We start from the raw sequence: 26,710 nt of genomic DNA on the forward strand, positions 1-26,710 counted from the left end.
CGGGGTATAAACAGCGAATCGAATTTGAATTAAAATTGTTTAATTGAAGATTATTAATATTGGCTTCAATAAATAATTATGGCATAAATAATGTGCTTAGCTTCTAGTAGCTGAGGTAAATCGAATAGTGAAAGCGCAATCGAATTCCACACTGATGGCCATGAGCATTTCCGATCAGCACATTCGCAACCTCAGATCACGTGTTAGATCATCCAACATGATCTGAAGTCTTTTGTTAACTACTGTGAGATTCATTTTTTTAAACTTTACGTCATTTGAGGCATCAGATAAGTTGTCGGGATTTTTTTTAAATCTTGGAAGATAAATCCATTGATATTTCATTTGACAATTTACATGGGGAAGCCAACAGACAGTATATTTGCATTACCATTTACGGTGGTTATGGTTTTTTTTAACTTAGCGTCCTTAACGAATGCTACATGAAAGCATCTTTTAAAGAATTTGTCACAACAAAGTCCCTTTTCAGAGTCCAGTACTTTTAAGCAGACATACATCACTCACGTATCAATAGTTGAATTTCCTGTTTATTATAGGACAAACCTCAAAAATCACTGCCACATTTAACACTCCTTCCATTTAGCCCTAGTTTTATTTATTTATTTTTGCTATGTTGATATCGATTGAAAGTTCTGTTGTTCGGTAATCCTTTACCTATTCGAATGATTATACTATAGAGGATTAAACTAAGTTATAAAAAAATGATAACAGGCTTTCTTACTATGAGTCTGCTTGCGAGTGTTATCAATCTTTTGTTTTTGTTATGCGGATGCTGTGCTAGTGATAATATAACCTCAATTTCCGAAATGTCAAATAAATATTTTTGCGTTACAAACGAGTAATTACTTTATTTTACCTTCTAGTTTGGGTGAAATCAAAGTGGGATACAACATTTACTTTCAGCTATTAAAACTTCTTGTTTATCATTCATTATAGTTACAAAGAAACGTCAATCCAAGAACTTGTGCTATCTAAACCTCTGTAATAAGCAAAATAGGTTTTACGTAAAAATAACTATTTTAAATGGAGGAATCAAGATCTTTTTTAATTCAATTTTCAAAGCGCCCAAAAAGGAATGTGTTCACAACTGTTGTTATTTTAGGAGGAATAATAATAGCTTTTTTATTTGCTTACACAGCTTTTGGAGAGGACCATGAGAAGATATCATTAAAACAAGCAAATATTGTAAGTAAAATTTTGGATAAGAATTTTTGCATGACTTTAATACTTTGAATGCCAAGAGCCTTATTGAGGGGAAAGGGTGAAGCACTCAGTGCCAAGCACTAATTTGAGATTTGTGTAGTGTTTCACCATTTCACAACTTTTCTTAAAAATAAACATGATTTCTGTTTTATTGGTAGGTGGAAAAGTAGGCTAGGCTGCAGTTTCGTAAGAAGCCGGCAAAACAATTGATTGTAGCCTAATTATTGATAAAAATAAGATAAAATCGTCAACTGTATAATATTGATGTTACAATAATTGACTGCAGTAAAAAAAATGGCCACCAAGACAATGGAATCAGCGAACCAAATTATCAATTTATAATACCTAAACTATTGAAGGTACTTTGGTATTATCCAGAGGCCACTCTGTCCCCATCTACTACTTGTTTTTATGTAATATAAGTAGGTTTAGATTAGGTTATCTTATGATTAGTGCTACCACAGTTAAAGTTAACCTTTATGGGGCTCATGTTATCCAAGATTGAATTTGGAAATACTTGAATACTATTTCCAGGAATGGTTTTCTTTTTTCAATAAATGTGTGGGGTTGCACTAAAGGCGCCATTAAAGTCCACACTGATAGCCAGGGGCATTTCCGATCAGTAGGTACTTTCCCAACCTCAGATCACGTGTTAGATCATCCAACATGATCTGAAGTTGGAAAAGTGACATATGGAAATAGTGATATTAAGCTAAATTTGTTAATATCAATATTTTGATTTGCTATTGCAGGACTATTCGTGATTTTTATAATTGATTGATTTTCCGGTCTCATGAATAACAAGGTAGAACAGAGAAATAATGTGCTATTTGATAGTTTACAGTTTCAGTACAAATTTTTGGAATGTGATTGGTATGAATAAACTAAGTACTGTATTTAAGTTTCCTAGTTTATCATTATTATAATTTCTGTTTTGTGTCAAAATCTGTGGTCACTAAATCCTTAAAGTGAATTACACCTTTAAATTTAATAAAATGTTCTTCAAGCCTTATTAAGTTATTTATAAATACATAAGTTACTCTTACATTAGCTCAAGTAAAATCAATAAATTAAAAGATTTTTAATAAAAGACTGTAATTTAATTATATTTTACTTTTTTGTTAGATTTTTCGTCATGGAGATAAGACTCCTACCTCAGCGTATTCAAATGATCCTTTCAAGGAAGCTATATTCTGGCCTGAAGGTTGGGGCCAGTTAACAAAGGTTTGTTGTATGCTTTATTCAGAAAATGTATAACTCTTTGTTTACCAAAAGTACACAACAGTGTGTGATTGAAGCTGGGAATTTTCTGCTTTTAACACTTTCCATTCTAGTTAGGTCTATATAGGATCTGTTTTTCCTATCAGTTCAATTTATACTAGGGTTAAATTTTACATTTCACGTGTTTACCTTGATCAAGCAGAGCAACATGTTTTCTAATTCATTTCTGGAGGTGTGATAAATTAATGTAATATATATATATATATATATATATATATATATATATATATATATATATATATATAACAGATATGTTAGCTTAATAGATTTATGTTAACTTAATTAACCTTTTCTAAAAGATTTTCATATTATTTTTTACAGACTTTTATAAAAAATACAAGAAGATTTTTATCACAATTTCAAATCATACGAAATTTGGAGTGAGAACTTTAAAAATCAATTAAGATTTTTAGTTAGCTGATCTTTGTTTCTAGTTATATAGGTAATTAATTGTATCTGAAATTTTCATGTATTAATTATGGTTTAGAATTGAAATACGAGAAACTAATTACTTCCAGGTTGAAATAGACCAATGTTAATTTTTATTGCAATAGAGTTTGTAAAATCTTCAATAACATCATAGTCATCATCATAAATCTTCACATTCACGCATTCATTTACAAGAGACAAGCTTAATTTAAATATTTTTATCTTAACAGTTCAACAATTAGATGGTCTTCATTTGTAAAATTACGTTGGGAGTGATGAGATTTAATTTTATCAGGTAGAATATCCCAAGTATTAGGCTTGACATATTATTAATTTGTCTTTTGCTTTATTTATTTATTAACTCATTCTTTACCCTTGCTTAACCCTTTCCGGGCCAGGCAGCAATATATTGCTGCCATAGATCGCGTCTGATAAGTGCCAGGCGGCAAAATATTGCCATCGGTGACATACGCGAAAAGCGCCAGGTGGCAATATATAGTATCCTTGATATCCGTAGTTTTCTTAAATAAATACGACGTCAAATGATTAAAGTTTTATGTTTTTTTTATTCCCTGGTATATTTGTAAATAATTAATATGAATATAATTTTTATTTTGGAGGTGTATGCATTTTTATTTCGAAAATTTCACGTGACATAATCAGCAGACTCGATCTTTTGTTGTTAATTCTTTATGCTTTAGTGTAATCGTATCGTTGTATGCTGGATTCTTCTTCATTATTTTATTTTGTGGTTGTAAATATTAGTAGTGTTAGTTGTTATCTGCTTAGCTATTGTGTGTAGTAGTTACAATGACTGACAATTTGTGATCTCACGGGAGTGAAATTGTAAATAGCACATTATTGTAAATAGAAAAAGTGTAAATAAATTTAAAATAAAATTGTGTAAATATTTCTTGGTAAATAGTGTTTTTTTAACTGTATTGAAACTGTTTATGGATCCTACAATCATCTGTTTACCGGTACATCCATAATATGAATATTTATTTTAAGTGTCTTGCAATGTAAGAGTCAGTTGCTTTGAACACTTATAAAATGTTGCGAAGTACAATTATGCGTATTTATACAAAATGTGTCATAAAAAATTTATTTATGAGAGAAATAACACACAATTTTTTATGGTTGTTGCTTTCTAAATATATACAATATAATAAAATAGCTTCCCACTGTAAAATTATTTTTCCTTTTTTAGTTATTTGCAAAAAAAAATAAAAAATGTTTATATAATCTATTAAAACATTATTTTTTAAATTTTAAATGACTTAAAACTATATCTATATATTTTTTTCTTGATAGTATATATCTATACGAGTAATTTGGTGAAACTTTTAGATCATTCTCTAATTTTTTATGAAAAATTATAAATTTTAATCTAAGAGACTGCAAAATCGCCAATTTTAGCCTGGCACTTTTGACTAGTCACAAGGGAATATGAGATGTGAAAAAATTTTGCAACATCTCATATTTGGTCCTGGCCCTGAAAGGGTTAACTAGCTATTGATATAAATAAATAAACGTTTGATTTAAAATTATTATTGAGTTTATTTGTCACATGTATGATACAGGGTTTCGTGAATTATACTGCCATGGGCACATAAAAAAAATTATATCCAACATAGAAAAGGTTTTGGTGCATGTTAGGTTTGCATTTTGAAAGATTTTGAATCATAAATTGGGTAGATCTTATTTGAGTTCAAGTCCAGTTTTACTTTGCGTGTTCCATTGACATTTATTCATCTTCCAATCATCCTTGTCGGTTTAGTGTGGATTTAATACTGGCAATGTTGATCCTTGAAGATTTGAGAGTTCTAGTTGCCATCCAATATTCAAGTGGTCATCCTCTAGTAAATGTCTATTCTGTTCTTTTACAAAAATCGAGATTCACCAATTTAACACAAGTAATAAAATGTATGACTCTATTTAATAACTCAAATGTTGATTAATTTTGTGTTTTTTAAATAAATTTCTTGATGAAAAAAGGTTTTTCTGTCTCATATTAAGTCATGATTCAAAAGAATAAATTCCATTACTGTAAAGTCACCAGCTGATCTAAATTCACTTTATAACTCCAGGTGTTGTAAACTTACTTTGCATAACAATCTCCTTGTTTTTGATATTAAGATTTAATGTATTCTGTGGTATTTGGTCTAAATAAATTACTTTATTTTGTCTGATGATTCAATTTTACAATAGTTTTATGTATTTCTATCTTATATGTATGATAATTTGTTTTATGTTAATTTTTACTCTAAAATAGGTTGCTAGTTTATCTTAATTTTAAAATCTATTGACTTATATATTTTTATTGTAAGTTATCAAAATTGTATGGGTGTATGTTCTTCTTCTTGTATGGATTCCTGTGTGTGTGTGTACATATGTGGTATAAACTCCTTTAGTTATTTATTAATCTTTTATAAACAAACATAAAATAATATGAACTATTAACTTTTCAAAACAAAACTAATAATTTGATGGATATTTCTCATATATAATTAGGTGGTGAATAGGTCAATCTATGACATAGGATAGACATTATGTATAGTATTCTTGAACAGGGACATCAAGCAAACTGTGAAGTGACAACATTGACAACAATCTTATGTGTAGAATGCTTGGTTAGACAGTAAGAATGTGATAGCTGAACCTGAACATTGTTTCTCAGAAAGGCTTGCAGTTCTTGCAGAATCTGGGAGAACTTTTGTGAGTTCGGTATGGCCAGTTTGTGGGTCCATACTCTCTCTGATGGCTGTGAAATGACCTTGGACAGTGTCGACTAGAGTGTAATACTTGAAAATTTTCTTTTTTGAAAGGCAAGAAGCAGATGTACCAGTTGGGAGAACTTTTGCGAGTTCGGTATGGCCAGTTTGTGGGTCCATACTCTCTGCAGACTGTGAAGTGACAGCATTGACAACAATCTTATGTGTAGAATGCTTGGTTAGACAGTAAGAATGTGATAGCTGAACTTGAACATTGTTTCTCAGAAAGGCTTGCAGTTGTACAATCTGGGAGAACTTTTGCGAGTTCGGTATGGCCAGTTTGTGGGTCCATACTCTCTCTGATGACTGTGAAATGACCTTGGACAGTGTCGACTAGAGTGTAATACTTGAAAATTTTCTTTTAGAAAGGCAAGAAGCAGATGTACCAGTTGGGAGAACTTTTGCGAGTTCGGTATGGCCAGTTTGTGGGTCCATACTCTCTGCAGACTGTGAGAGTTGACAGCAGTGATCACGACCGCTGTCTACAGAGTGCCGGAGCATTGCTAGCAGGCTTCTTCCCTCCACAGGGTGATCAAATATGGAACAGTAAACTGTTATGGCAGCCGGTACCCATTCATGCCTTGCCACTTAATTCAGATAAGGTATGAATCCTCCAATAACGTATTATAGTAAAAGGGAATTTACTAACTTTTGTCTTAGAAGGAACAGGTTTTTTATTTGGAAAATGAGTCAATCTCAGAAATGATATTTGTTTCCTTAATATAGTGTGATATCTAATCAATTCACTGACATAATTTACTGTACTACATTAACTAACTATGTTTATAATAATCCACATATATTTATTATAAGTTTATTTTGATTTAACTCCCTTACTTACCCATCTTAGCCATTTATCCTATACTATTTTATTGTTAATGTATGTGCAATATTGAATTACATTTTTAATATTTTTTTCACTCATATATAATTCATTTTATCGGTTCTGGAAAATACTTCTATACAAATGTTGATTAAATTTTAAATTTATTAAAATTTAATTATTTTTCTTCCCTAAAACCAGTTATAGTATAGTGCAAGGTGACAAAAAGAAATTAGTTATTTGATCAGCTGCTGTCTACTTCCCTTTACATTGTCGAGAAAATCAAATCATTAACTGTTTCCTAAAGATCGTCATGTCCCTCCTGACTTCCACCACAATAAAAGTTACTACTTCCTTTCAATAAAAATTGACATTCTAATTTTGTAATGTCGAAGCTAAGGTAAATAAAATGCAAAATTTTAACGAAAGTCTTTCTATTTTATGAATGGTTGTATACTTTTCAACTCATCAAAATAAACAGTTTAAAAAAATACCAGTGTCAGGTTTTACTTGATACACATAAAGGAAATCGTTAAAATGAAACTTATGGTATCATTATGGAAATTTTGGTTGTGTTAATTGTGTATCATTGCCATAAATAGTGTTAAAGATAATTATTAATGTAGAAAATATCTCCTTTCAGTTGTAATTAATTTAAATTCTTTCGGATTTCTGTTTAAAGATTAATCAACTTTTAACAGTTATACACGCATATTTGAGAGGAAATTTACAGTTAAAAAAATGTTAGGCCTACATCTAAGTTTGTGTATCTTTTCAGTTGATAACAATGAGAGCTCCATGTCCCCTTTACAATGAAGAACAGAGAAGTTCAGACAAAGTTTTGGCAGCATCTTATGATGACAAAGATCTTTACAAGTATTTAAGTGAACACTCAGGACAAAACGTCTCAACTCTACTTGATGTTGAGACACTTTTCAATATATTAGAAATAGAGGTATGTATGAGTCTAGTGCTGTATGTAATACTTAAGTACAAGTAGAATACTTGATGATTATATTACATCATTCCCACACAAGAATCATTCCATACTAACTGACCTCACACCCTTACAGCTGTGTTGTTCAGTTTTTGCTATCTACTAAAAATGCAGAGAGTACAGATTATATAATTGGTTCCTCAGAAAACACTAGTCTTGCAGTAGTATAGAATGGAAGGATTGCTGATTTAGTTTTTATTTTTTGCATTTAATTTTGCAATGTAATTATTTTTATGCAAATGTATTTCATTAGGACCTGGTTGTGAGTTGTTGGGTCCCTGTTTTACGATCTCAAGCAGGCATAATCAGTTCCACAGACAGTGTTGAACCAGCTATATCTGCCCCTCGCTCCCCAATGCTACTGCTCAAAAACCCTCATGCCAGTCCAGTTCTCATATCAGCTGATAATGTTTACATCCTTATTTCTTTCCTTAATATTTTAAGCAGCTCAGATTATCTAGGCTGTAGTCACTGAAGTGCCATATATGTAATATTATAGAGATCTTTGACCCTCAGGAGTACATCAAACAGAGTACCTTGCAGACACTACCAGTGTCACTTTATGTAACCAAACCAATGAAAATATGGTTAGTGTAAACATATTTGATCCTGTTAAAATTAAGTAAGTGGAAAAAATCATTATCAATTTGAATATTAGTTTCTCGTGTGGCTGGGACGATATTTCAAATTTTCCACTAAAATGATCAGTGAAGGTAGTTGAGTTCGATATTGACAGTCACTGCAACATTCCCAAGCAAACTAAAACTTTTCTAAATAAAACCTATATTAAAAAAAGGTTCAGTTAAAGAGATCTCTAATTATCATCCAATCTTTTAAGTAACGTATTAAAAGTATTAAAGAGATCAATTGGTTGTAAATTGACAAATTTCCTAGGAAGAAACAATTTATTGTGTAATGAGCAATTTTTATTTTGAAAAATAAAAGCACTGATTTAGCTGTAACTTCTTTTTTTGGAAGAGTCATGTTCGCTTTGGATAGATCGCAGCTAACGGCTTCTGTCTTCTGTGATGATTTGTCCAAGGCCTTTGACTGTGTTGACCCCCATATATTATTACATAAATGAAATATTATAGGAATAAATGAGGTTGCACTAAAAATCATTAAATCATATCTTTCTAACAGGTTCAATTGTTACTGAAACCTCAAACAAATTTAAATCAAGATGGTAAATGGTGTTGTTTGCCATTCCTGAAGACTCCATTCTGGGGCCAAACCTTTTGCAGATAACAGAAATATTCTCATAACAGAAAACACATTTAAAAAATTAAGTTTGTCTATTAGTAAAACTCTGGAGGAACTGTCAAATTAGTTTAAACTGAATGGGCTCGCCTTAAATCAACAAAAAACAAACACCATACATTTTAAGGTAAGAAATCATACTTGTAATAAGCTGACTGAGACCAATTGTAATAAAGTTGATACACATAAGATTTTGGGAGTATTTATTGATCAGAACTTAAATTAGAAATCACATATAAGTTATGTAGTAAATAAATAGTTCACTTTTATATTTGAATTCAAGGTTTTATTAATTACAGTGTCAATTGAAACACAGAAAGTTGTGTATTATGCCTATATACAGTACAGTCAGTTTTGAAATATGGTATCATTATTTGGGGAACCTCACCTGATTTAAAAAAAGTAATAATGATTTTTCAGTAGTAATGGCAAAAAACCGTAATCGGTTTTTTTACGTCAAACGTCTTAGTATAACAAGAAAGCTATGTAGGCTTTAAAATTTTGCAAACAAAAAATTATTTCATTATGTTTTTTTCAATTTTTTACTGTGTACCCCAAGGCGTACCTTACAACAATGAATTTACATTAAAAATTAAGCAGTTGTGTGCCTAACAGGATACACGATAGTCTGAGGTATTTATTTAAGTGCGAGATCAAATTTATCAAACCACCAAGACAAGCAAAGAAACCCACACTGGGTACAGCAAAAACCGATGTGTCACTTAAATCTGGGCAACCTTATGGATGTCTAGGAGCGGCACATCACTAACCGCAAATGTCGAGATTCTGGGGCGCAAGGGTAGTTTGATAGGTCTAGTCTACTGTGAGAGATGACTGTTGGAGTTGGTAGGTTTCTTCTGTCAAAGGTTCTTGCCAGCCTAGACATAAGGGTGTGCCACCCCCTGCCTGCTTTGGCTGTGGCTGGAGAGGCTGATTCAGAGCTGGCTTTCCCTTCTTCTGAGGGGACATGACTTGAGATAATTAATTGCCCTAAATTTTTTCTCCTACCCCCAACCTTACCCATCCAGAATATCTTGTCACTCTGTAAGCGGCACAAAGGTCCTTATAGGACTGTGCAGTTTTCTAAGTTTCTTGTCCTAAGAGAACAATAGAAAAACTAATTAGCACCATCACCCCTGGAGGATTGACTTCTGGCTTTATCTACCTTTTAGTTGAACCTTCCACTGGGTACAGCAAAATCCCATGTATTACTTAAATCTGGGCAACCTCATGGATGTCCAGGAGCGGCACATCACTGAATGCAAATGTCAAAATTTTGGGGCGCACGGGTAGATTGATAGGTACATTCTGTACAAATGTCACGTGCAATAAATAATTTGATTTGATATAATAACTGTTCCTTAACCCTTTCACTGCCAACGTCCTGTTTTAAGGACGTTGTAAAAACTTTACCTAAACTGCCAACGACCTTAAAACCGGACGTCGGTAATCTACGCCTAAACTGCCAGCGTCCTTTTTTCCGGACGTTTCGTAAAATAATTAATTAATAATATAGAAGTTCACATAATTGTCTTTTATTTGTGTTTACTGTGTTCAGAATGAAGCACAGAATACGTAACACATGTTGTAAAGTAATATTCTATTAACAGATGATTTACATCAGCTGGTATAGTTGGCATTTGTGCCGCTAGTAGCGCTGAGTGCAAACAGCATGGTCACCGAGTGAGCTTTGGTTATCGTGTTTGTATACATTTGAATCAGAGTAATTAATGTGGTTTATTTGTTGTGTACGAGTGTAATGTGATAATATATTAAATATGAAGAGGTCTCGATCTCCCGTAAGTGAGGGAACTATCAGAAACATTATTGAAGAAAGACTATTTGAGTGAACAGTTTTGTCAGTGACATTTCCAACCTCGGCCATTCTTCAGACAGCAGTTCTGATGTTGATGATACGGACGTAGACCCCGATTTCGATCCCAATGAAGCTGGAACATCATCAGGTAATCGTGGACTTGGGCTAACCCATAATTTCAGTCGGTATATTTCTGATTCCGATTCTGATGGCAGTGACAATGACGACCCAATTAGAAATAGGCAACATATGCAATCTAGGCCTAGGCTACCCGCTCATCCTATTGGCCTAAATGAGTCAGAAATGCCCCTAATGAAGAAATAAAACACTTCTAGTGAATCAGAGGATGAAATGGGATGGATTGAGGTTACGGAAGCTAATGATCATTTGCATAGACCAGACCAAATTTTTAGTTTTCATGAACTTCCAGGCCCAAAACATTGCCCTGAAAAAGACTCACCCCATGCTCTTATTTCAAACTGTTTTTCACGGATTCTCTAATTGACATAATTAGTTCAGTACACTAATAAGTATGCCAGAGAATTTATTGAAGCTAACCGTGACAAGCTAAAAAGGCACAGCCGAGCACAAGTCTGGAGATCAGTCACTCCGTCAGAAATATATGCCTTTATTATCGTTTTGATAAAATATGGGAATTAAAAAACATGCCTAGTATTGAGTCCTATTGGTGGACCTCTCAAAGTCAAATCATTCCCTGGTTCTCCCGTATGTTCACCAGAAACCGCTTTCAGGCAATTTTGCAATTTTTCCACCTTGTTGACACAAGAAACCTGCCAAAAACCAAATGAAAATGGATATGATCCCTGTACTAGGTTCAAACCTTTAGTCGATCACATGAATCGTGTTTCAAAACTTCACTTCACACCTGGTCAAAATATATCAGTGGAGATGGAGTATGATTGCCACAAAATCCCATTCACAACTTTTACAATACATGCCAAGAACACCCATCGCTGGGGTGTGAAGTTGTGGATGCTGTGCGAAGCAGCATCACACTACTGTGTTAGTTTATTTGTTTACCAGAGAGCTGAAGGTGAATACAAGAGTTTGATAACCAGGAGAGGTTTGGGGTTTTTCAGTTGTAGACACTCTCATGAAAAAAGCTAATCTTTATGAAAAAGGTTACCACATTTACATAGATAACTTTTTTTCGTCTACTAAACTGGCAAAATATTTATACAAGAAAGGTACATATGTAACAGGTACACTACGTCACAACCGAAAAGGCATTCCTGAACAAATGAAGACAAAATTTTCAGTTTGTGAAACTAAGTACATGAGGAGAAATCCTCTGATTCTACTGGGTTACCGTGAAAAAAAAGAGCCAAAAAAAAAGCAGGTATTACTACTATCAACCAGTGGCAAAGCTGAGTCCGTAACAAAATCCAAGAGAAGAGGTAACAAAATACATATTTCTACAAAGCCTTCCATTATAAGAGCATATAACTCATTTATGGGAGGAGTTGATGGGTGCAGACCATGCTGTACCAGTACCAGGATGACCGAAAAAATATGAAGAAGTTCTGGAAGAAAGTAGCCCTCAACTTGTTTGGTAGAATGATGCTCAATGCATACTTACTGTATAAAGTAAACACGACAAAGCCTTTAAGCCATTTAGATTTTATAGCATCAGTTGTAGAGGAAATGGGCAGGGAGTGGATACAAGAGCAGGAAAGCAGACATGGACCCAGACTCGGCCCTAATCCGAGAGGTACTCCAACCAACCGAGGTGGTGGTGATGCAGATTCAAGCAAGTTTTTGAAAAAATTGAAAACAATAAAGAAAAAAAACTGCTGTGTGTGTAGTGCTGCCAGTACAAAGGCGGGTGGTAAGAGGAAAAAGTCTACGTACCAGTGTACAAAGTGCAAGAAGGGATTGCACACTAAGTGCTTCCCATTTCACTCGTGCTAAATTTGCTAACATGGATTCTTTTGTAAATATGACAAGAATGATTGTAAATAGCCTAAGAAAATATTCTAAGAACTATTTTTAAGTTGAAAAGAATAATAAAGCAGTTTAGAGTTGAATAAGACAATAACTTGGTGAAGCAGTTGTTACAGTGTGGTTTTTCAGATTGCCTTTAAATTTTGTGAGTTTGTAATAAGTCATAAAAACACTCATAAAAACTATAATTTTAAAGATATTTACATAATTTCTTTTTTAATTTGTTAAAAATAGTATTGAGCTTCAAAATAAAAACACTTTAATTTATATTGAATGAAGTTTACAAAATATAATCTCAAGTCAAACTAAAAAAAAAAAATTTTATATAAAAGAGTAAGTACATATTTTGTTTCAAAAATATTATAAGTTCCTGAATTGTACTTTTAGATATTGTATTAAATACTACATTTATTGAGGAAAAAAAACAAAGCATTATTTAGCTTTCAATGACTATAAATAGCAAAGCTATGAATTTTTATGTGAAACATTGCAAAATGTCCAAAATTGGCCTGGCAGTTTGGGTACATGCCCATGATGAACAGCCTGGCAGGTTAGGCGCATGTAGTATCAAAATTGTCTGGCAGTAAAAGGGTTAATCGAGGATGTGACAGATTATTCCTGATCATAGGGTGTCATATGCTGTTACGAGTGCTGCCAATTGACAAGCTTTTCTGAATCTTGCAGCATAAAGATTCTACCACTTTACATGACACATCAGACTACTAAAGTTGCTATTCTGCAATATTTTAGCGGGCTAGGCATTATGGGTAGCTTTCTTCTATATCTCATCATGAGTTTATTTATTGTGTTCTGTCACTAAAAACTCCTAAACCAATAGAGAAATATACAACATATAGGCAATTCAGAAACACAGATGAAACAGAGTTTGTATAAGATTTGTATTCATATACATGATATTTCATACATACAAGAGATAGTTGATAAGATGATGGATACCTTAAAGGCAAGTAAGCTCCTCTTGTCTCCTGGCTTGCAGATGATATCTTTGGCCTTATGCCTTATGCTATGTTCATTGGGCTGGAAGATGATTTGACCTAATGAATCAATATTGCTCCAGCTTGTCAGTTTTCTATTTTTATACATTTCAATATAATAATGTTACATTATTTAAATTTAAGTACAAACTATAGCCTTTACAGTTTACTCCTTTTGATTGTTAATTTTAGAAAGAGAGTGGCAAGGACCTGCCCAGTTGGACTATCTCAGTGTTCCCAGAAAAGATGAAAGACATAGCAGCTCTGGTCCTTGCCAGCTTTACCAATACACCACTGATGAAAAGACTTAGAGGAGGTAAGTTTTAATTTAATAGTAATATAATTTAATGTATTAATAATTATTAATTCATGGTTCTACAGTATTTGTATCAAATCAAGAAAAACATGAAAACCTTTTAGTTATTTTACATATTATTGGTTGTGTTTATATTTTTGTAATGGATGGGATTATAATACTAGTAGTTTTGTGTAAACTGAAGTAATATGTTGTATCTTTTCCGCCTTAATAAGCTGATATAGTTACAATTGTTTTACTGTTTACAATGCTTTTGTACAGGACCTAGGTATGAAAGGTGCAATTAAGTTAAATTTAGTATTTAACTGTCAAATTACTCAGAATTATACTTGTAGTTTTTAATTGACTGACAGTGAGTATTTATTTAAAAAAAATATTAATGGCAATACGTTATTGATTCTTGAAATGGTTCATGCAGAAACTTATTTACTATTTTCGCTTTAGTAAATTTTAATCGATTGACTCCCAATTAAAATTCCATTATTTTTTACCCTCAGGTATGTAATTAATTTTTATGTTGCAATTGTTTTGAGGGCTTAGGGTCAATTAAAAATAATTATTAAACTACCTTTTATCATGTTAAAATTGTATTTTATTACCTTATATTTTAAGTATTTAGTTGCCTAGCAACAATTGGATTTATACCAGATCTATCACTAAAAATTAAAATTATGTGGATCATTTGCATGTATTGTTCACTCCCAAGTTTGAAGTTAGGTCTTGTTACATCATTTTCTTGAATTTTCTCATTGCCACTTTCACTCAGAATTTCATCATCAAAGTTACCATCACTAACTTCATTTTTACTTTCATTCAGTGGATTCTATACAATGTTACTAAAACTCTTGGAAAAGGACATGATCTTGCCACTGCACAATGACAAGAATCAAAACATACAATCAACAGATGAATCAGTTAAAAATAATTAATTTTGAAAGAGTCGACCAGCTTCAAAATCAAATATGTTATATTTTAACAGACCATCAATATAACAGTATAGACAAATGCAAAAATAATCAATACCTACCAGGAATATTTTTTTACTCCAAAATTAACGGATGATGGGCAATATACATCATTGGTAAGCGGTGGGTTAATAAATATGTCAATGAAGAACTAATTAATTTGTTACAAATACTTTTATTTAACTTGATACTGTATTATACTGTTTCATTTGCAGTATTTTTGCTTAGCAGTGAAAACTAAATAATGTTCATCTAAGGTATTGGTGAACTATATAAATAATAATGGTTCTTAAAACCCTTTTTCTGAGTAAACATACTGTTCTTATATATTTTGTGGGCCTATATAATATATATATATATATATATATATATATATATATATATATATATATATATACACACACACATATATACATACTAGGCTTCTTTGTTTTAAATTTGTTATTGACAATAGATGATTTGAAATGAAAAAAGGATTACAGACATTTTCCAATCCTTTATAATTATGTATTATTCTATTTTTGTAATATATAACAATAGAAAATGTCCAAAATCCTGAAATGCTTTCAATTCCTAGATGCTAAAATGCCATTAAAAATTAACATGTAATGGCTTAGGTAGTATACATCTTTCTAAAGGAATTTCAAATTCATTTTCTATGCAAAGATATAATATAGTAATAATATATTTTTTATTCATTTGCATAGTTGTTAGTGTATTGTTTACTTGATTACCATAAGTATTGTGAACAAGTGATAAATCAATTTAATGTTTTAATGCCATATTGCCTTCTTACAGGCCCGTTGGTTAAAGAAATAAAAACTAACATGGAATCATATGTGAGTGGAGCAAGTAAACGTAAGCTGTCTCTTTACTCAGCTCATGACACAACCCTGGTGAATTTTAGACGTGCCCTTGGTTTCAATGATTTCACCTTCAAGCCACAGCTAGGATCTGCCATCATAGTGGAGCTTCATGTAATCGATAACATTCCCCAGGTGGAGGTTAGTTTTTCTACAAAATCCTTTACACGAGATTCATAAACTACAGTCTAAACATTTCAGAATTTTATTCGTATTAATTATAAATACAGTATATTATTTGAATTAGCAGCTTACACAAATGTTTCCTATAATAATTTTAATTGTAATATAATTTCTACTTTTAACCCTTTGCGATCGGATGTCCAGTCAGACTGGCCAAGTTTTACTCTAAGACAGCTCAGAATGACTACTACATGAGTTGTCCTCGCCGCTCGGTGGCCAGTGTCACTGCCCACGGCGATCTCTGCGTCAGCTGTTATTCATCGTAGCGGCCTTCCTCCTCCAACTCGGAATTATTTCGTAGTAAAACCTGCAATGTTTACATGTGGGATTTAAAATTTAAATAATTAAAAACCAACTACTTTAATAGCAATTGTTTTTATTGCTTATACAGACACACAATAATGGAATTTATAATATACATTTGGTTTTACATTTGAAAGTGCAATAAATTACATACTTATAGAATAATAAAATTAAAACCTTATATTGCTACTTATACAAATCACTATGGCCGACTTTGATTTCATTGTTCTTTTAAAAACTAATATTACTTTACTGCAATTGTTTTTATTGCTTATACAGACACACATTAATGGAATTAATAATATACATTTAGTTTACAGTAATTTGAAATTGGAATTAGATACTTATTGAATAATGAAAGAAATTAAAACTTTATATTGCTACTTATGCTATCACAGTGGCCGACTTTTGATTTTCATGTTGTTCTTTTAAAAACTAATATTACTTTACTGCAATTGTTTTATTGCTTATACAGACACACATTAATGGAATTATAATATAACATTTGGTTTACATTAATTTGAAATTGAATTAGATACTTATTGAATAATGAAAGAAATTAAAACTTTATATTGCTACTTATGCTATCACTGTGGCCGACTTTAGTTTCATTGTTTCTTTTAACTTTTTGCTTGAGTGGTATTTCTCAAAACCCTCGCCGATATGGAGAGCCCTGGATTGTTGGAGCATGTTTTTGCAGAAGAAATTTTGTTCGTTTTCTTTGCATCCCCGGCCTTCTGTCACTACAAACAGAGCAGTCCTTGGTTTTGCCAGTCTGTAGAGGATAGGGTAAATGTAATTTTCCGTTAAGTCTTTCATCATCTACACTGTTTTTCATCATCTACACTGTTAGACGGTCTTCCTCTTTTCTCATATTCCGCACTTCACCGACTAATTCTGTGATCAACATTTTTTCTGTAACTTCTCTGTCTAACTTGATGTTGTTGGTCTTGGTTGGCATTGTAAAGTACAAATGAGTTGACGATGGCGGTTTCCAACAACCAGAAGAAAACTTTCCTCCACCACTTGATCGACTTCCTGGTAAAAGAGTATGATGATATGTAGTGGTCCGCAAGATCAACTCCCCCCATGTACTTGTTATAATTGCAAACTACAGTCGGTTTTTTCACCTCTTGTACTACGTTATCTTTTTTGCTGTCGCCTAACTGCCACGGTAGTGTTATCACCATACAGTGTACATAGCATTGACACTACCTTTTTGTCTTTCCACAGTAACAGAGAAAACTTTTTCATCTTTCCTGAAGGTTTTTATGTCCCCTTGTTTCAGTTTAAGCTTTTGAGTCTGTTTTTTGGCATTTTTTCTTTGTGGTTTCACAATTGCGGGTAGGCCATTTCTGTTTAACATTACAGTACCTGTTAGATAAACATTCCACTCTAGAAGATCCATATTTGTATACCACCTGTCAGTGAAGACGTGGAGGCCCTCAATGTTGCCATAAGATTCCTTAAGCTTAGCTACAAGATGTAGAACAATGCGGCTTTGTAAACTCCTAAATCTGGCCTATTCAAGCGTCAGTTGTTGTTTTACCAAAGTATGGCTCAATAGCGCAGATATATCCAGTAGAGGACTCAGACAACACAAACACCTTAATCCCCCATTTAATCGGCTTGTCTTTCTTGTAGACTTTAAAGACTATACGTCCTTTGAAGCCTATGGTGCTTTCATCAACACTGACTTCTTTTTGTGGGACATAATATTCTCTGAACTTTTTATCCAGATACGCAGAAACATTTCTTACCTTACCGGAACGAGTCAATGTCCCTGCGACAGGAACAGAAGGAGGTGGGCATATGTGCAAATTCCAGAATATTTGTAAGAATCTTTCCTTACTTAAAACATCCTTAAAAAATGGTTGGTAGTCTACCCAATTTGTGGAAAAGTAGTCAGCCATTTCTGGTTTGCCGTTCATTCCCATATTTTATAATAACTCTAAGGAAAGCTTTCAATTCTGAAAGTGTTAGTTCTACCCATGACCACCATACTGATTTCTTTTGTAAAGGTGTGTTTTTCTGAATTTTTTTCAATAGCAATATGTTTGTTTCTTTTACGATTTCTATCAATAGGCTATCAGTAAAGAAAAGCTGAAAAACTCTAAAGGGGTTGAAGGTTTCTCATTACCTGCAAGTTGAAAACCACTAACCTGTGTCCAAATAAATTTGTAAAAAGTTTCCATTACCTTCAGACCATTCTTTCCATTCTCTAGCCACGTCTAGGCCCTATTTACTTAACAAATCTGAAGACTCTACTTGCGAACCAGGATTGGAGGGCCGTCCTAACAAGCGAAGACGTTGATGAGGCTTTTAATAGCTTTTTGTCAATCATCACGTTAACTCTTAATGCTTCCTGCCCTCTAAAACGGTCTAGGGCAAAGCGACTCAACCCTATTAAACATGTTTTCGACGAGGAAGCTGCTAAACTGCAGAGATTCTTTCCTTCGGGCCCTTGATATTTATGTCCTAACAGGAAGCAATGAAGACAAGTGGACTGCTAATAATTTGAAGAAGACTTACGATCTAAAACTGAGATCATTGGAGGCAAGAGACACCATCCAACTATATTTCCCAATCTAGCTGCAAATCTAAGGGCAGTCTGGAGGGTCATAAATAGTGAAATGTGGTCCAGGAAGCCATGATCCCATGGTATACTGATTACGTGATGCTTCAGAATGGCACAAGGATAGATAATCCAGCTGAGCTCGCCAACGTATTTAATATCTACTTCACATCAATTGCTGAAGAAACCTTGAAGAGCAGTCAACAGGACAAGTCAGGAACTGTCAGACCTAGCATGCCCACCATTGCTTTCCCAATGACAGAGCTGGAACCAACGACCGAGAGTGAACTTCGGAGGATCGTCGGTGCAATGGAAGAGCAAGACCTCATCAGGACTTGACGATTACTCTTCTAAGATCGTCAAAACCTGTCTACACGAACAGATGGTGCCTTTGTTTCACATAATAAACCTTAGCCTTGTCGGTGGTCCGCTTTCCCAGTAGACTGAAAACCGCCAAAGTATAATTCCTTTGCACAAGAAAGGAAACAGGCACGAGCTTGGGAGTTTCAGACCAATCTCCCTGGTGTCTACCTTTTCCAAGATCATCGAGAAGGTCGCTCTGGCCAGGATTGAAGATCACCTGAGAAAAACAACATCGACTTAGAGAAACCAACACGGCTTTCGTAAAAAGAGGTCAACGATGACAGCTCTGGTTGAGTTGGTGGAGAGCATCCTTGAACACCTTGAGGATGGTGATGATAATTGTCAGCATCTACCTTGACTTAAGTAAAGCCTTTGATTGTCTCAGTCACGATCTCATTCTGCGCAAACTGGAAAACCTTGGATTTAAAAACGTGGCTTTGTCCTGGTTTGAAAGTTACCTGAGGGGTCGGGACCAACTCGTTGAACTGAGGCAGAAGATCAATGGAACACTTACGGCTGTCAGATCATCTTTACTCCCAGTGACCAGGGGCGTGCCTCAGGGATCCGTCCTTGGCCCGGTCATCTTCATACTTTTCACCTTAGACCTTCCGGCGCACATAGAGAACTTTGCCAAAACGATCATGTATGCCGATGACACGGTAATTGGTGGCAGCCAACAGAAATGTCGAAGAGCTAGAATTGAGGTCATTCATATCCCTCGAGCTTGCCGTCGAATACTGTTCTGGAAATGATCTAGTGTTCAATGAAGGTAAAACCAGACAGCTCATAATGGGCAAGAACAAAGAAGAAGTTGCTGGAATCCCTAACATCGATTCTGTTCAAAGCCATTAAACATCTAGGGATTATACTGGATGTCAATCTTAAGTGGGATGATCACGTCGAGGTCCTCTGCAGGAAGCTGAGCAGTAGTATTTATGCCCTGAGACGCATTAAAGCTGTCAGCACAACAGAGGCGGTTTTAAAACTGCCTACTCGGCTCTTCTGGACAGCCACATAAAGTATGGCATAGTGCTCTGGGGTGCCACAGCACAACGCAATTTGCAGCGGGTTTTAGTGCTGCAGAAAAAGGCTGTGCGTGTGATGGCTGACTTGGGGTGGAGGGTGAGTTGCAGGCGGCGGGCGTTTGTTGAGTGGGAAATTCTTACTGTAATAAATGCCTACATTCTAGAAGTGGTGACAACAGCCTGCAGAATCAGTCCACCAAGAAATGAAGACCTCCACCAACACTACACTCGTCGTGCCCGTGACTTCAACCTACCAACGGCATCACAGCAGAAGATTTGAAGGCAAGCCCTCTTACATTGGCGCCAAACTGTTTAACCATCTGCCAGAGAATATTAAGATGTCCAACCCTGAGAAGCTGAAGGCGGTGCTACACCATTGGCTCCTGATCAACCCCTTCTACAGTGTGGAAGAGTACCTGGACTGGCACAACCGTTTCTCCTAACTGTGAACTTTTTTAATTTTTTTAACTGTAAAACTGTATGTCTTTTTATCAAGTTTAAAAAAATGTTTTGTTTGACGCCATTTCAATCTTGAAGATTGTCAATAAAGATTTCTCTCTCTCTCTCTCTCTCATTATATTTCCATTTGTCTGTCTCATCTAGGCCTACTATATTTGCATTGTCTGTCTGGTCTACTTCATCATTATGTTCAATATAATCTGAATCTTCTTCAAATAGTTCTTCAACAGTTACATAGTTATCAAAATCACCACTGAAATTAGACTGTACATCACTGTCATGATTTGAGTCAACATCACTATTTTCATTAAACAGTATCTCTTCAAAATCGTCAGGGACTAAAGGTTTATCCATATTGACAACTGTTAATAAATTGCATTTATCTAAATATAAATAACTGCACGATATCTAACACAATAACAAGTAAACTAGGTTAATCACAATATTTACGACACTTCAACAAATCTGAAATGCTCCCACTGTCAAATGGGTAACCCGGACAAACACCTGTTTATTTCTAGTATTCCTCAAATCCAAGATGTTAAATGTAATGAAACAGATGTTTCATTTAGTTCAATTTTTACTCGATAGGTTTTCAGCACTTTATAGCCATCTTAACGCTGATAAAGTATTTCTAAATACAGAATGTATTTCTTGTCAGTGGCACTGGCCATCCGACCGTTGAAGGAATTCTATGTTGGCCAGTCTCACTGGCCATCCAGCGCCGGGGACAACTCAAGTGAAAACTAATATGACTTGATGCGCATCATGGCTGTGGCCCGTCACACTGGCCACGCGATCGTAGAGGACATACTACTACATACTGCAATCCGATCGCAAAGGGTTAAAGGTAAAGAGACATAAAGGTAAGAAAATGCTAGAATATAAACTGGCACAAACTTTATATTATTTTTGTTATAAAATACCACAAAATATTTAACCTTAAAGTTTAGGAAATCCAAAGGTTTTGTTTAAAAATGTATAATATTTATTCCTTTTATATTCACATTCTGATTAAATTTATCTTTCATAATCTTTAAATATTGAATAGCTTTGCAAAAAAGTAAGGATTCTGAAATACAAAATATTAATTGAATTTATTAAAAGTGACAGCGTGAGCATCCGCTCACAATCCACAATCCTGTGGCAATTTGTTGAATAATCTATTTTTCATGCAAAATATGCTGTTATTTGTTTTTGTAAGTCTAGCAGGTAACAGCTAATCTAGGACTTAGTTATTTCTTGTGTTATAATTATGTATGTCAGATCTAATTTTATATTTATGCAAATTTTCTGTTACGTTTATTAGGCAGAAATATATATTATATACGAGGCATGTTTTTAAAGTAAGTACTGTTTTGATATAAAAAACCAACAAGTAAATTTTTCAAACAAAACTTTATTTACCTGAAAAAGCATTCTTTCCTCTACTTCTCTTCATAATTTCTATTATTATTAAGGCACTTGTCGTATCTTGGGACCAGCTTTTGTATGCCGTCGTCAAAGAAGCTCGCCGCCAGACTGGACAACCACTGTTGCACAGACGTTTTTACTTCTTCATCATTGGAATGACGCTTCCCCGCCAAATGCGTCTTCAAGTGCAGAAACAAATGGTAGTTGCTAGGCGCTAGATCGGGACTGTATGGAGGATGGTCCAATTGTTCCCAGCCGAATGAAGTGATGAGCTCTTGCGTTCAATTTGCTGAATGTGGACGAGCATTATCGTGGAGCAAAACGAAGCCTGCACTCAGCATGCCACACCTTTTGTTTTGAATTGCGCGGCGCAATTTTTTTTCACAGTACGCGGCTGCATTAATTGTTTCATCTTGAGGCAGAAAATTGACCAACACAGACAGTGCACATGATTTTCTGGGCAGAAATTGTTTGCTTGAATTTGACTTTCCTAGGGGATGTTGAATGCCGCCATTCCATTGACTGTTGTTTTGGTTCTGGTGTAACGCAGGCTACCCACGTTTTATCGCCTGTAACGGTATGGCTTAAAAAATCATCGCCCTCGTTACTGTAACGCTCGAGAAAGCTCAATGCACTGCCCAATCGTTTGGTTTTGTGCGCATCATTCAACATTTTAGGTACCCACCGTGAACACAGTTTCTGATGATTTAAACGTTCGGACATAATTTCGTAGAGAACACTTCTTGATACAGCAGGAAATTTTTCAGCTAAGGACGAAATTGTGAACCGTCTGTTCCCTTTCACTTTACAGTCCACTTTTTCAATGAGATCATCGGTAATGACTAAGGTCGCCCACTTCGTTCCTCATCATGAACTTTTGTGCGGCCATCTTTGAAGGCCCTAACCCATTTCCGCACCATTCCTTCACTCATAATGTTTTCACCATAAACTTCACTGATTTGACGATGAATGTCAATTGCTTTTAAGCCTTTAGCACAGAGAAAACTAATCACAGCACGCACTTCACAGTCGGCGGGATTATCAATAGTCGGTGGCATTTTAAAATCATGTATCAAACGGTGTTGTAATGGCGTCTGTGGCTTTCCAACTGATGTAGCTACACTACGCATATGCGCTAAACGGCAACATAAGTACTATTTCCCCGTAAAGTAATACCATATACAATCTGAGAGTGAAAAAAGCATAATACGCATTAATCAACATATCACTACTAACACACAGTTAAAGTTTTCTTAGTAAATAAGTGATTCTTGCATAGATATTATACATATACATCTCATTTCAAACCGATGTCTATGTATAGGCCAAGTAGTTAAATAGACTCTGCCTAAGGTAATTTAGTTAGTGAAAAATAATTGATTCTGTTTTTTTTTTATACTTAAATGATTTGTATTGAACCAGCTCTCTTCAATATTCATTGATACATTCTGATTTACTTGCAATTTTCAATTGACTTTTCCATTCCAACTGAGCTGGAAGGACTTTTGTAAACTGATGTTACTTATATATCTTTACTGCTCTATCTTCACTCCTTGCTCCTAGCATCATATTAAATAAAATATATCTTCAATTAAATCAATAATTACAGAAGAGTATTTATAATCCAATTAATTAGGACTGTAAAATTGTCTAGAATATTAAATACATTCTCAAAATCTTTCTTTTTAATACAATAATATATATTAATTTATTACATAATGTAGTCCTGAACTAGATAACAAATTGGCTACAATTTATAAATTTCCTGTATAAAATTCCTTTTAAGGAATAAGATAAACAATTAAGTTGTAAACGTTCCTTTATATTGTCAGATGGTTGATTAATACCTATACAATGTTCAATCACTTTCTTTTCACCAGTATTAAACTCTGTTTTCGTCTTTATTCAATGGTGGAATAAAACTTAATAATATTTTTTTATTTTACTGTGAGTCACGTGGTTTGAATCAGCCCACCAGTTTGACTGGATAGTGATCATTACATAATAATAGATATCCATTAGCGATTTTGAAGAACATGTAACCTTTATATTGGTACGAGGGCCATTTTTTTCAACCTCCGATATCACACCATGGTGGCCAGACATGAAGCAGGTTCGTGGAGTGCACAGTAGTCGATCACGCATCTTCTTTACTACTCATTTAGTAGTTCACGTAGTACCCTGCTGAGTTCAAGTAGTCAGTTTGTGCTGAGCTACTGTCACATAAACATGGCTGCTTCTATTGATGTTTCCGCCAAATTTAAATTGAGAAGTCTAAAATGATTCCTGCAAGCAGAATCTGACGACTTTCAGCGGTTTTTTGGGTGTCAGTCACATCTTTGGCACCCAGCGAGAACAAATATTTTTGTAGCCTAAATGTTCTGTAACAATAGAGTGAAAAGAAGATCTTAATACTTCTGGAAATTCAAAAGACAAAGGAGTTATTTTGAATCAACGAGTTTCACTAAGCACTTTGTCAATTTGTTCAACAAGGCTGTCTGTAGCGACAGACTTGCGTCTTTGATCTTCTTCATCACGCAGTCACTTTGCGCTCATCGTTGACCTGCCACTTGTCTGCCCATCATGACGTGAGATCGGAGGTTGAAAAAAAAAAACATCTCTCGTAATTATAAATGTTATCTATTTTTTCAATTTTATACATTATTATCCTGGTGACAATCTGGTTTATTGATCTGGACAGCTTATTATATACTATACTGTATTTTTTTTATTTAACTTGAATAGAAGTTGTTCTATTGACATGTTGCAGTTTTACTACCTTGACAGTTATGCTGCTACTGCCACAGAAAGATGGGAGGTCCCAGGTTGCCCTACTCCCTGTACTCTGGATAAGTTCTCAGAGACAATGGCGTCTGTTGTGCCCCTGGACTGGGATGCTGAGTGTCAGTCTCAAGAACACTCAAGCTCAAGCTGATATTCAAACAAGATTAATTCTCTATTTTTAACTTATCAAAAAAGTAATATGTGTTTGTTATAGACCATTAGAATCATGAGATATTTAACTTCTTGGGTGTAACTGACTTTACGAAACTGTAAGTTATGATCCCTTTCAGTTGCACCCATTCTTCAATGTACTATGTATACGGTAAAAAGGTAACAATTCATCGTTGGTTTAAACATATATTGTATAGTTAAATGAAGCCTTGTGGTTTCGCCATGTCAATAGCACATATCATTAGTACTGTTAAGATGTCACAATCACATGTATTTTATATTTGAAGGAATTGCAGTGTAATGTATGCCTATGATTAGGGCTGGGTACATTGATGGTATTGAAACTATTTTTAACAAATTTACTGCTAAGGGGGTTAATATTGGCACCCTTCTGTCTTGTACTGCAGATGTTAGGCGTATTGGTAAATCAGCAAGCCACATATACGGGAATGACTTTGTAGTCTGAAACACTTGTATTAGTTATTTATTGTTCTGTAATTGCAAATAAACATTTTGTCTATGAATATTTATAGCAGAATCTGGAGAAAATTCAACCTAAATGCAAAAACTGTACTTTGTAGGAGTTATGAAAAATGCAAAAAGCAAAAAATACCAAAATTTCTGGCAATGCCCGAGTTGTCAAAACAGTAAGAAATCATAAAAATAGGACATAAATGTAATTTGGTAGTTTGGTATTATGTTGAGGCTACTATTTTTGGACAGGATTTCCTTATTGGGGACCAAAATAAATTACAGTATTAAAAAGAATAGATTTTATTTAACCTATTTTGAAAGTTACAAGTCATTGCGATGAACAGTTATTGTATTCTGCCTCCCAAAAGGAAGTGATGTCAGTGAGAATTTAGTTAAATGTATCGCTACCAGTCGCCCTTACTCCCGACCGCCACATGCATTCTGTCGGTAAAAACTTTACTATTCATAGTGAAATTATAAATTAATCAAGAGCACAACAATCAATGAAAACAAAAACTAAAAGAACTACAGTTAATTATTCTAAAGTGACCATTGATTTGTGCATGTAGGTCTACTTGAAGGGTTGCTCGTCTAGGCCTGTTTGGAGGGTTGCTCGTCTAGGCCTATTTGGAGAGTCGCTCGTCTAGGTCTACTTGAAGGGTCACTTGTCTAGGCCTATTTGGAGGCAATTTATCGACATCAAGTATGACTCATTGAGTATTTTTTATTCATTATTAAACAAGGGAAGTACTAGTAACATATAACGGAAGTTTATTTTGGTCCCCGATAAGGAAAACTCGTCCTAAAATAGTGGCCTCTGTATAATACCAAAGTACCTGTAATTTTTGTATTATTAAAAACAAAAGAAAAAATCATTCTATGTCCTAGTCACTGGTTTTGTGAAAAATCTGCTGAAATAGCCACATGCTTTGTAGACAGTAAAATTACCGAACAATGTCCAGTTCATAACTTATTACAAGGATACATTGAGTTATAAATTTTTGATATCGTTTTTTCAAACCTGTATTCTGCCCTAGCTGGGTTGTTTTGGTCCCAAATATCATTTACAAGCTAATTTAAAATCATATAACGTTATTAGTTTACAATAGTGACATGATATATAATTATACAATTGTCCATAAATTACAAAATTCAAAACTTTTCAAGTTTTGCTGGGGGTGAGGTAATTTTGAAAAGTGTTATATTATTAAAAAAATCATTTATCTTGTAAGATTTAGATGTTTTGGAACTCTAG

At 34.2% G+C, this 26,710-nt stretch overlaps 1 protein-coding gene across 1 annotated transcript; it reads left to right on the forward strand.

Moving 5' to 3' along the window:
- Window positions 1–363: 363 nt before the first annotated feature.
- LOC124371213 (prostatic acid phosphatase-like) lies at window positions 364–25,852 on the forward strand. Its single transcript, XM_046829545.1, has 7 exons — window positions 364–1,203; window positions 2,347–2,445; window positions 6,071–6,307; window positions 7,307–7,483; window positions 13,754–13,877; window positions 15,641–15,846; window positions 24,797–25,852. The coding sequence occupies exons 1-7, from the start codon at window positions 1,042–1,044 to the stop codon at window positions 24,959–24,961; spliced, it is 1,170 nt and encodes a 389-aa protein (XP_046685501.1). The 5' UTR covers window positions 364–1,041; the 3' UTR covers window positions 24,962–25,852.
- Window positions 25,853–26,710: the final 858 nt, after the last annotated feature.

This window comes from Homalodisca vitripennis, unplaced genomic scaffold, assembly GCF_021130785.1.
Source record: "Homalodisca vitripennis isolate AUS2020 unplaced genomic scaffold, UT_GWSS_2.1 ScUCBcl_1104;HRSCAF=4318, whole genome shotgun sequence".
NCBI classification, from domain to species: Eukaryota; Metazoa; Arthropoda; class Insecta; order Hemiptera; family Cicadellidae; genus Homalodisca; species Homalodisca vitripennis.

Bases quoted from the DNA above. Each gene is read 5' to 3' on its own strand.
- LOC124371213 (XM_046829545.1), top strand. From the start codon at position 1,042: ATGGAGGAATCAAGATCTTTTTTAATTCAATTTTCAAAGCGCCCAAAA. The intron at 1,204-2,346 runs GTAAGTAAAATT...CTTTTTTGTTAG, and splicing joins CATTAAAACAAGCAAATATT to ATTTTTCGTCATGGAGATAA. The intron at 13,878-15,640 runs GTAAGTTTTAAT...GCCTTCTTACAG, and splicing joins GATGAAAAGACTTAGAGGAG to GCCCGTTGGTTAAAGAAATA.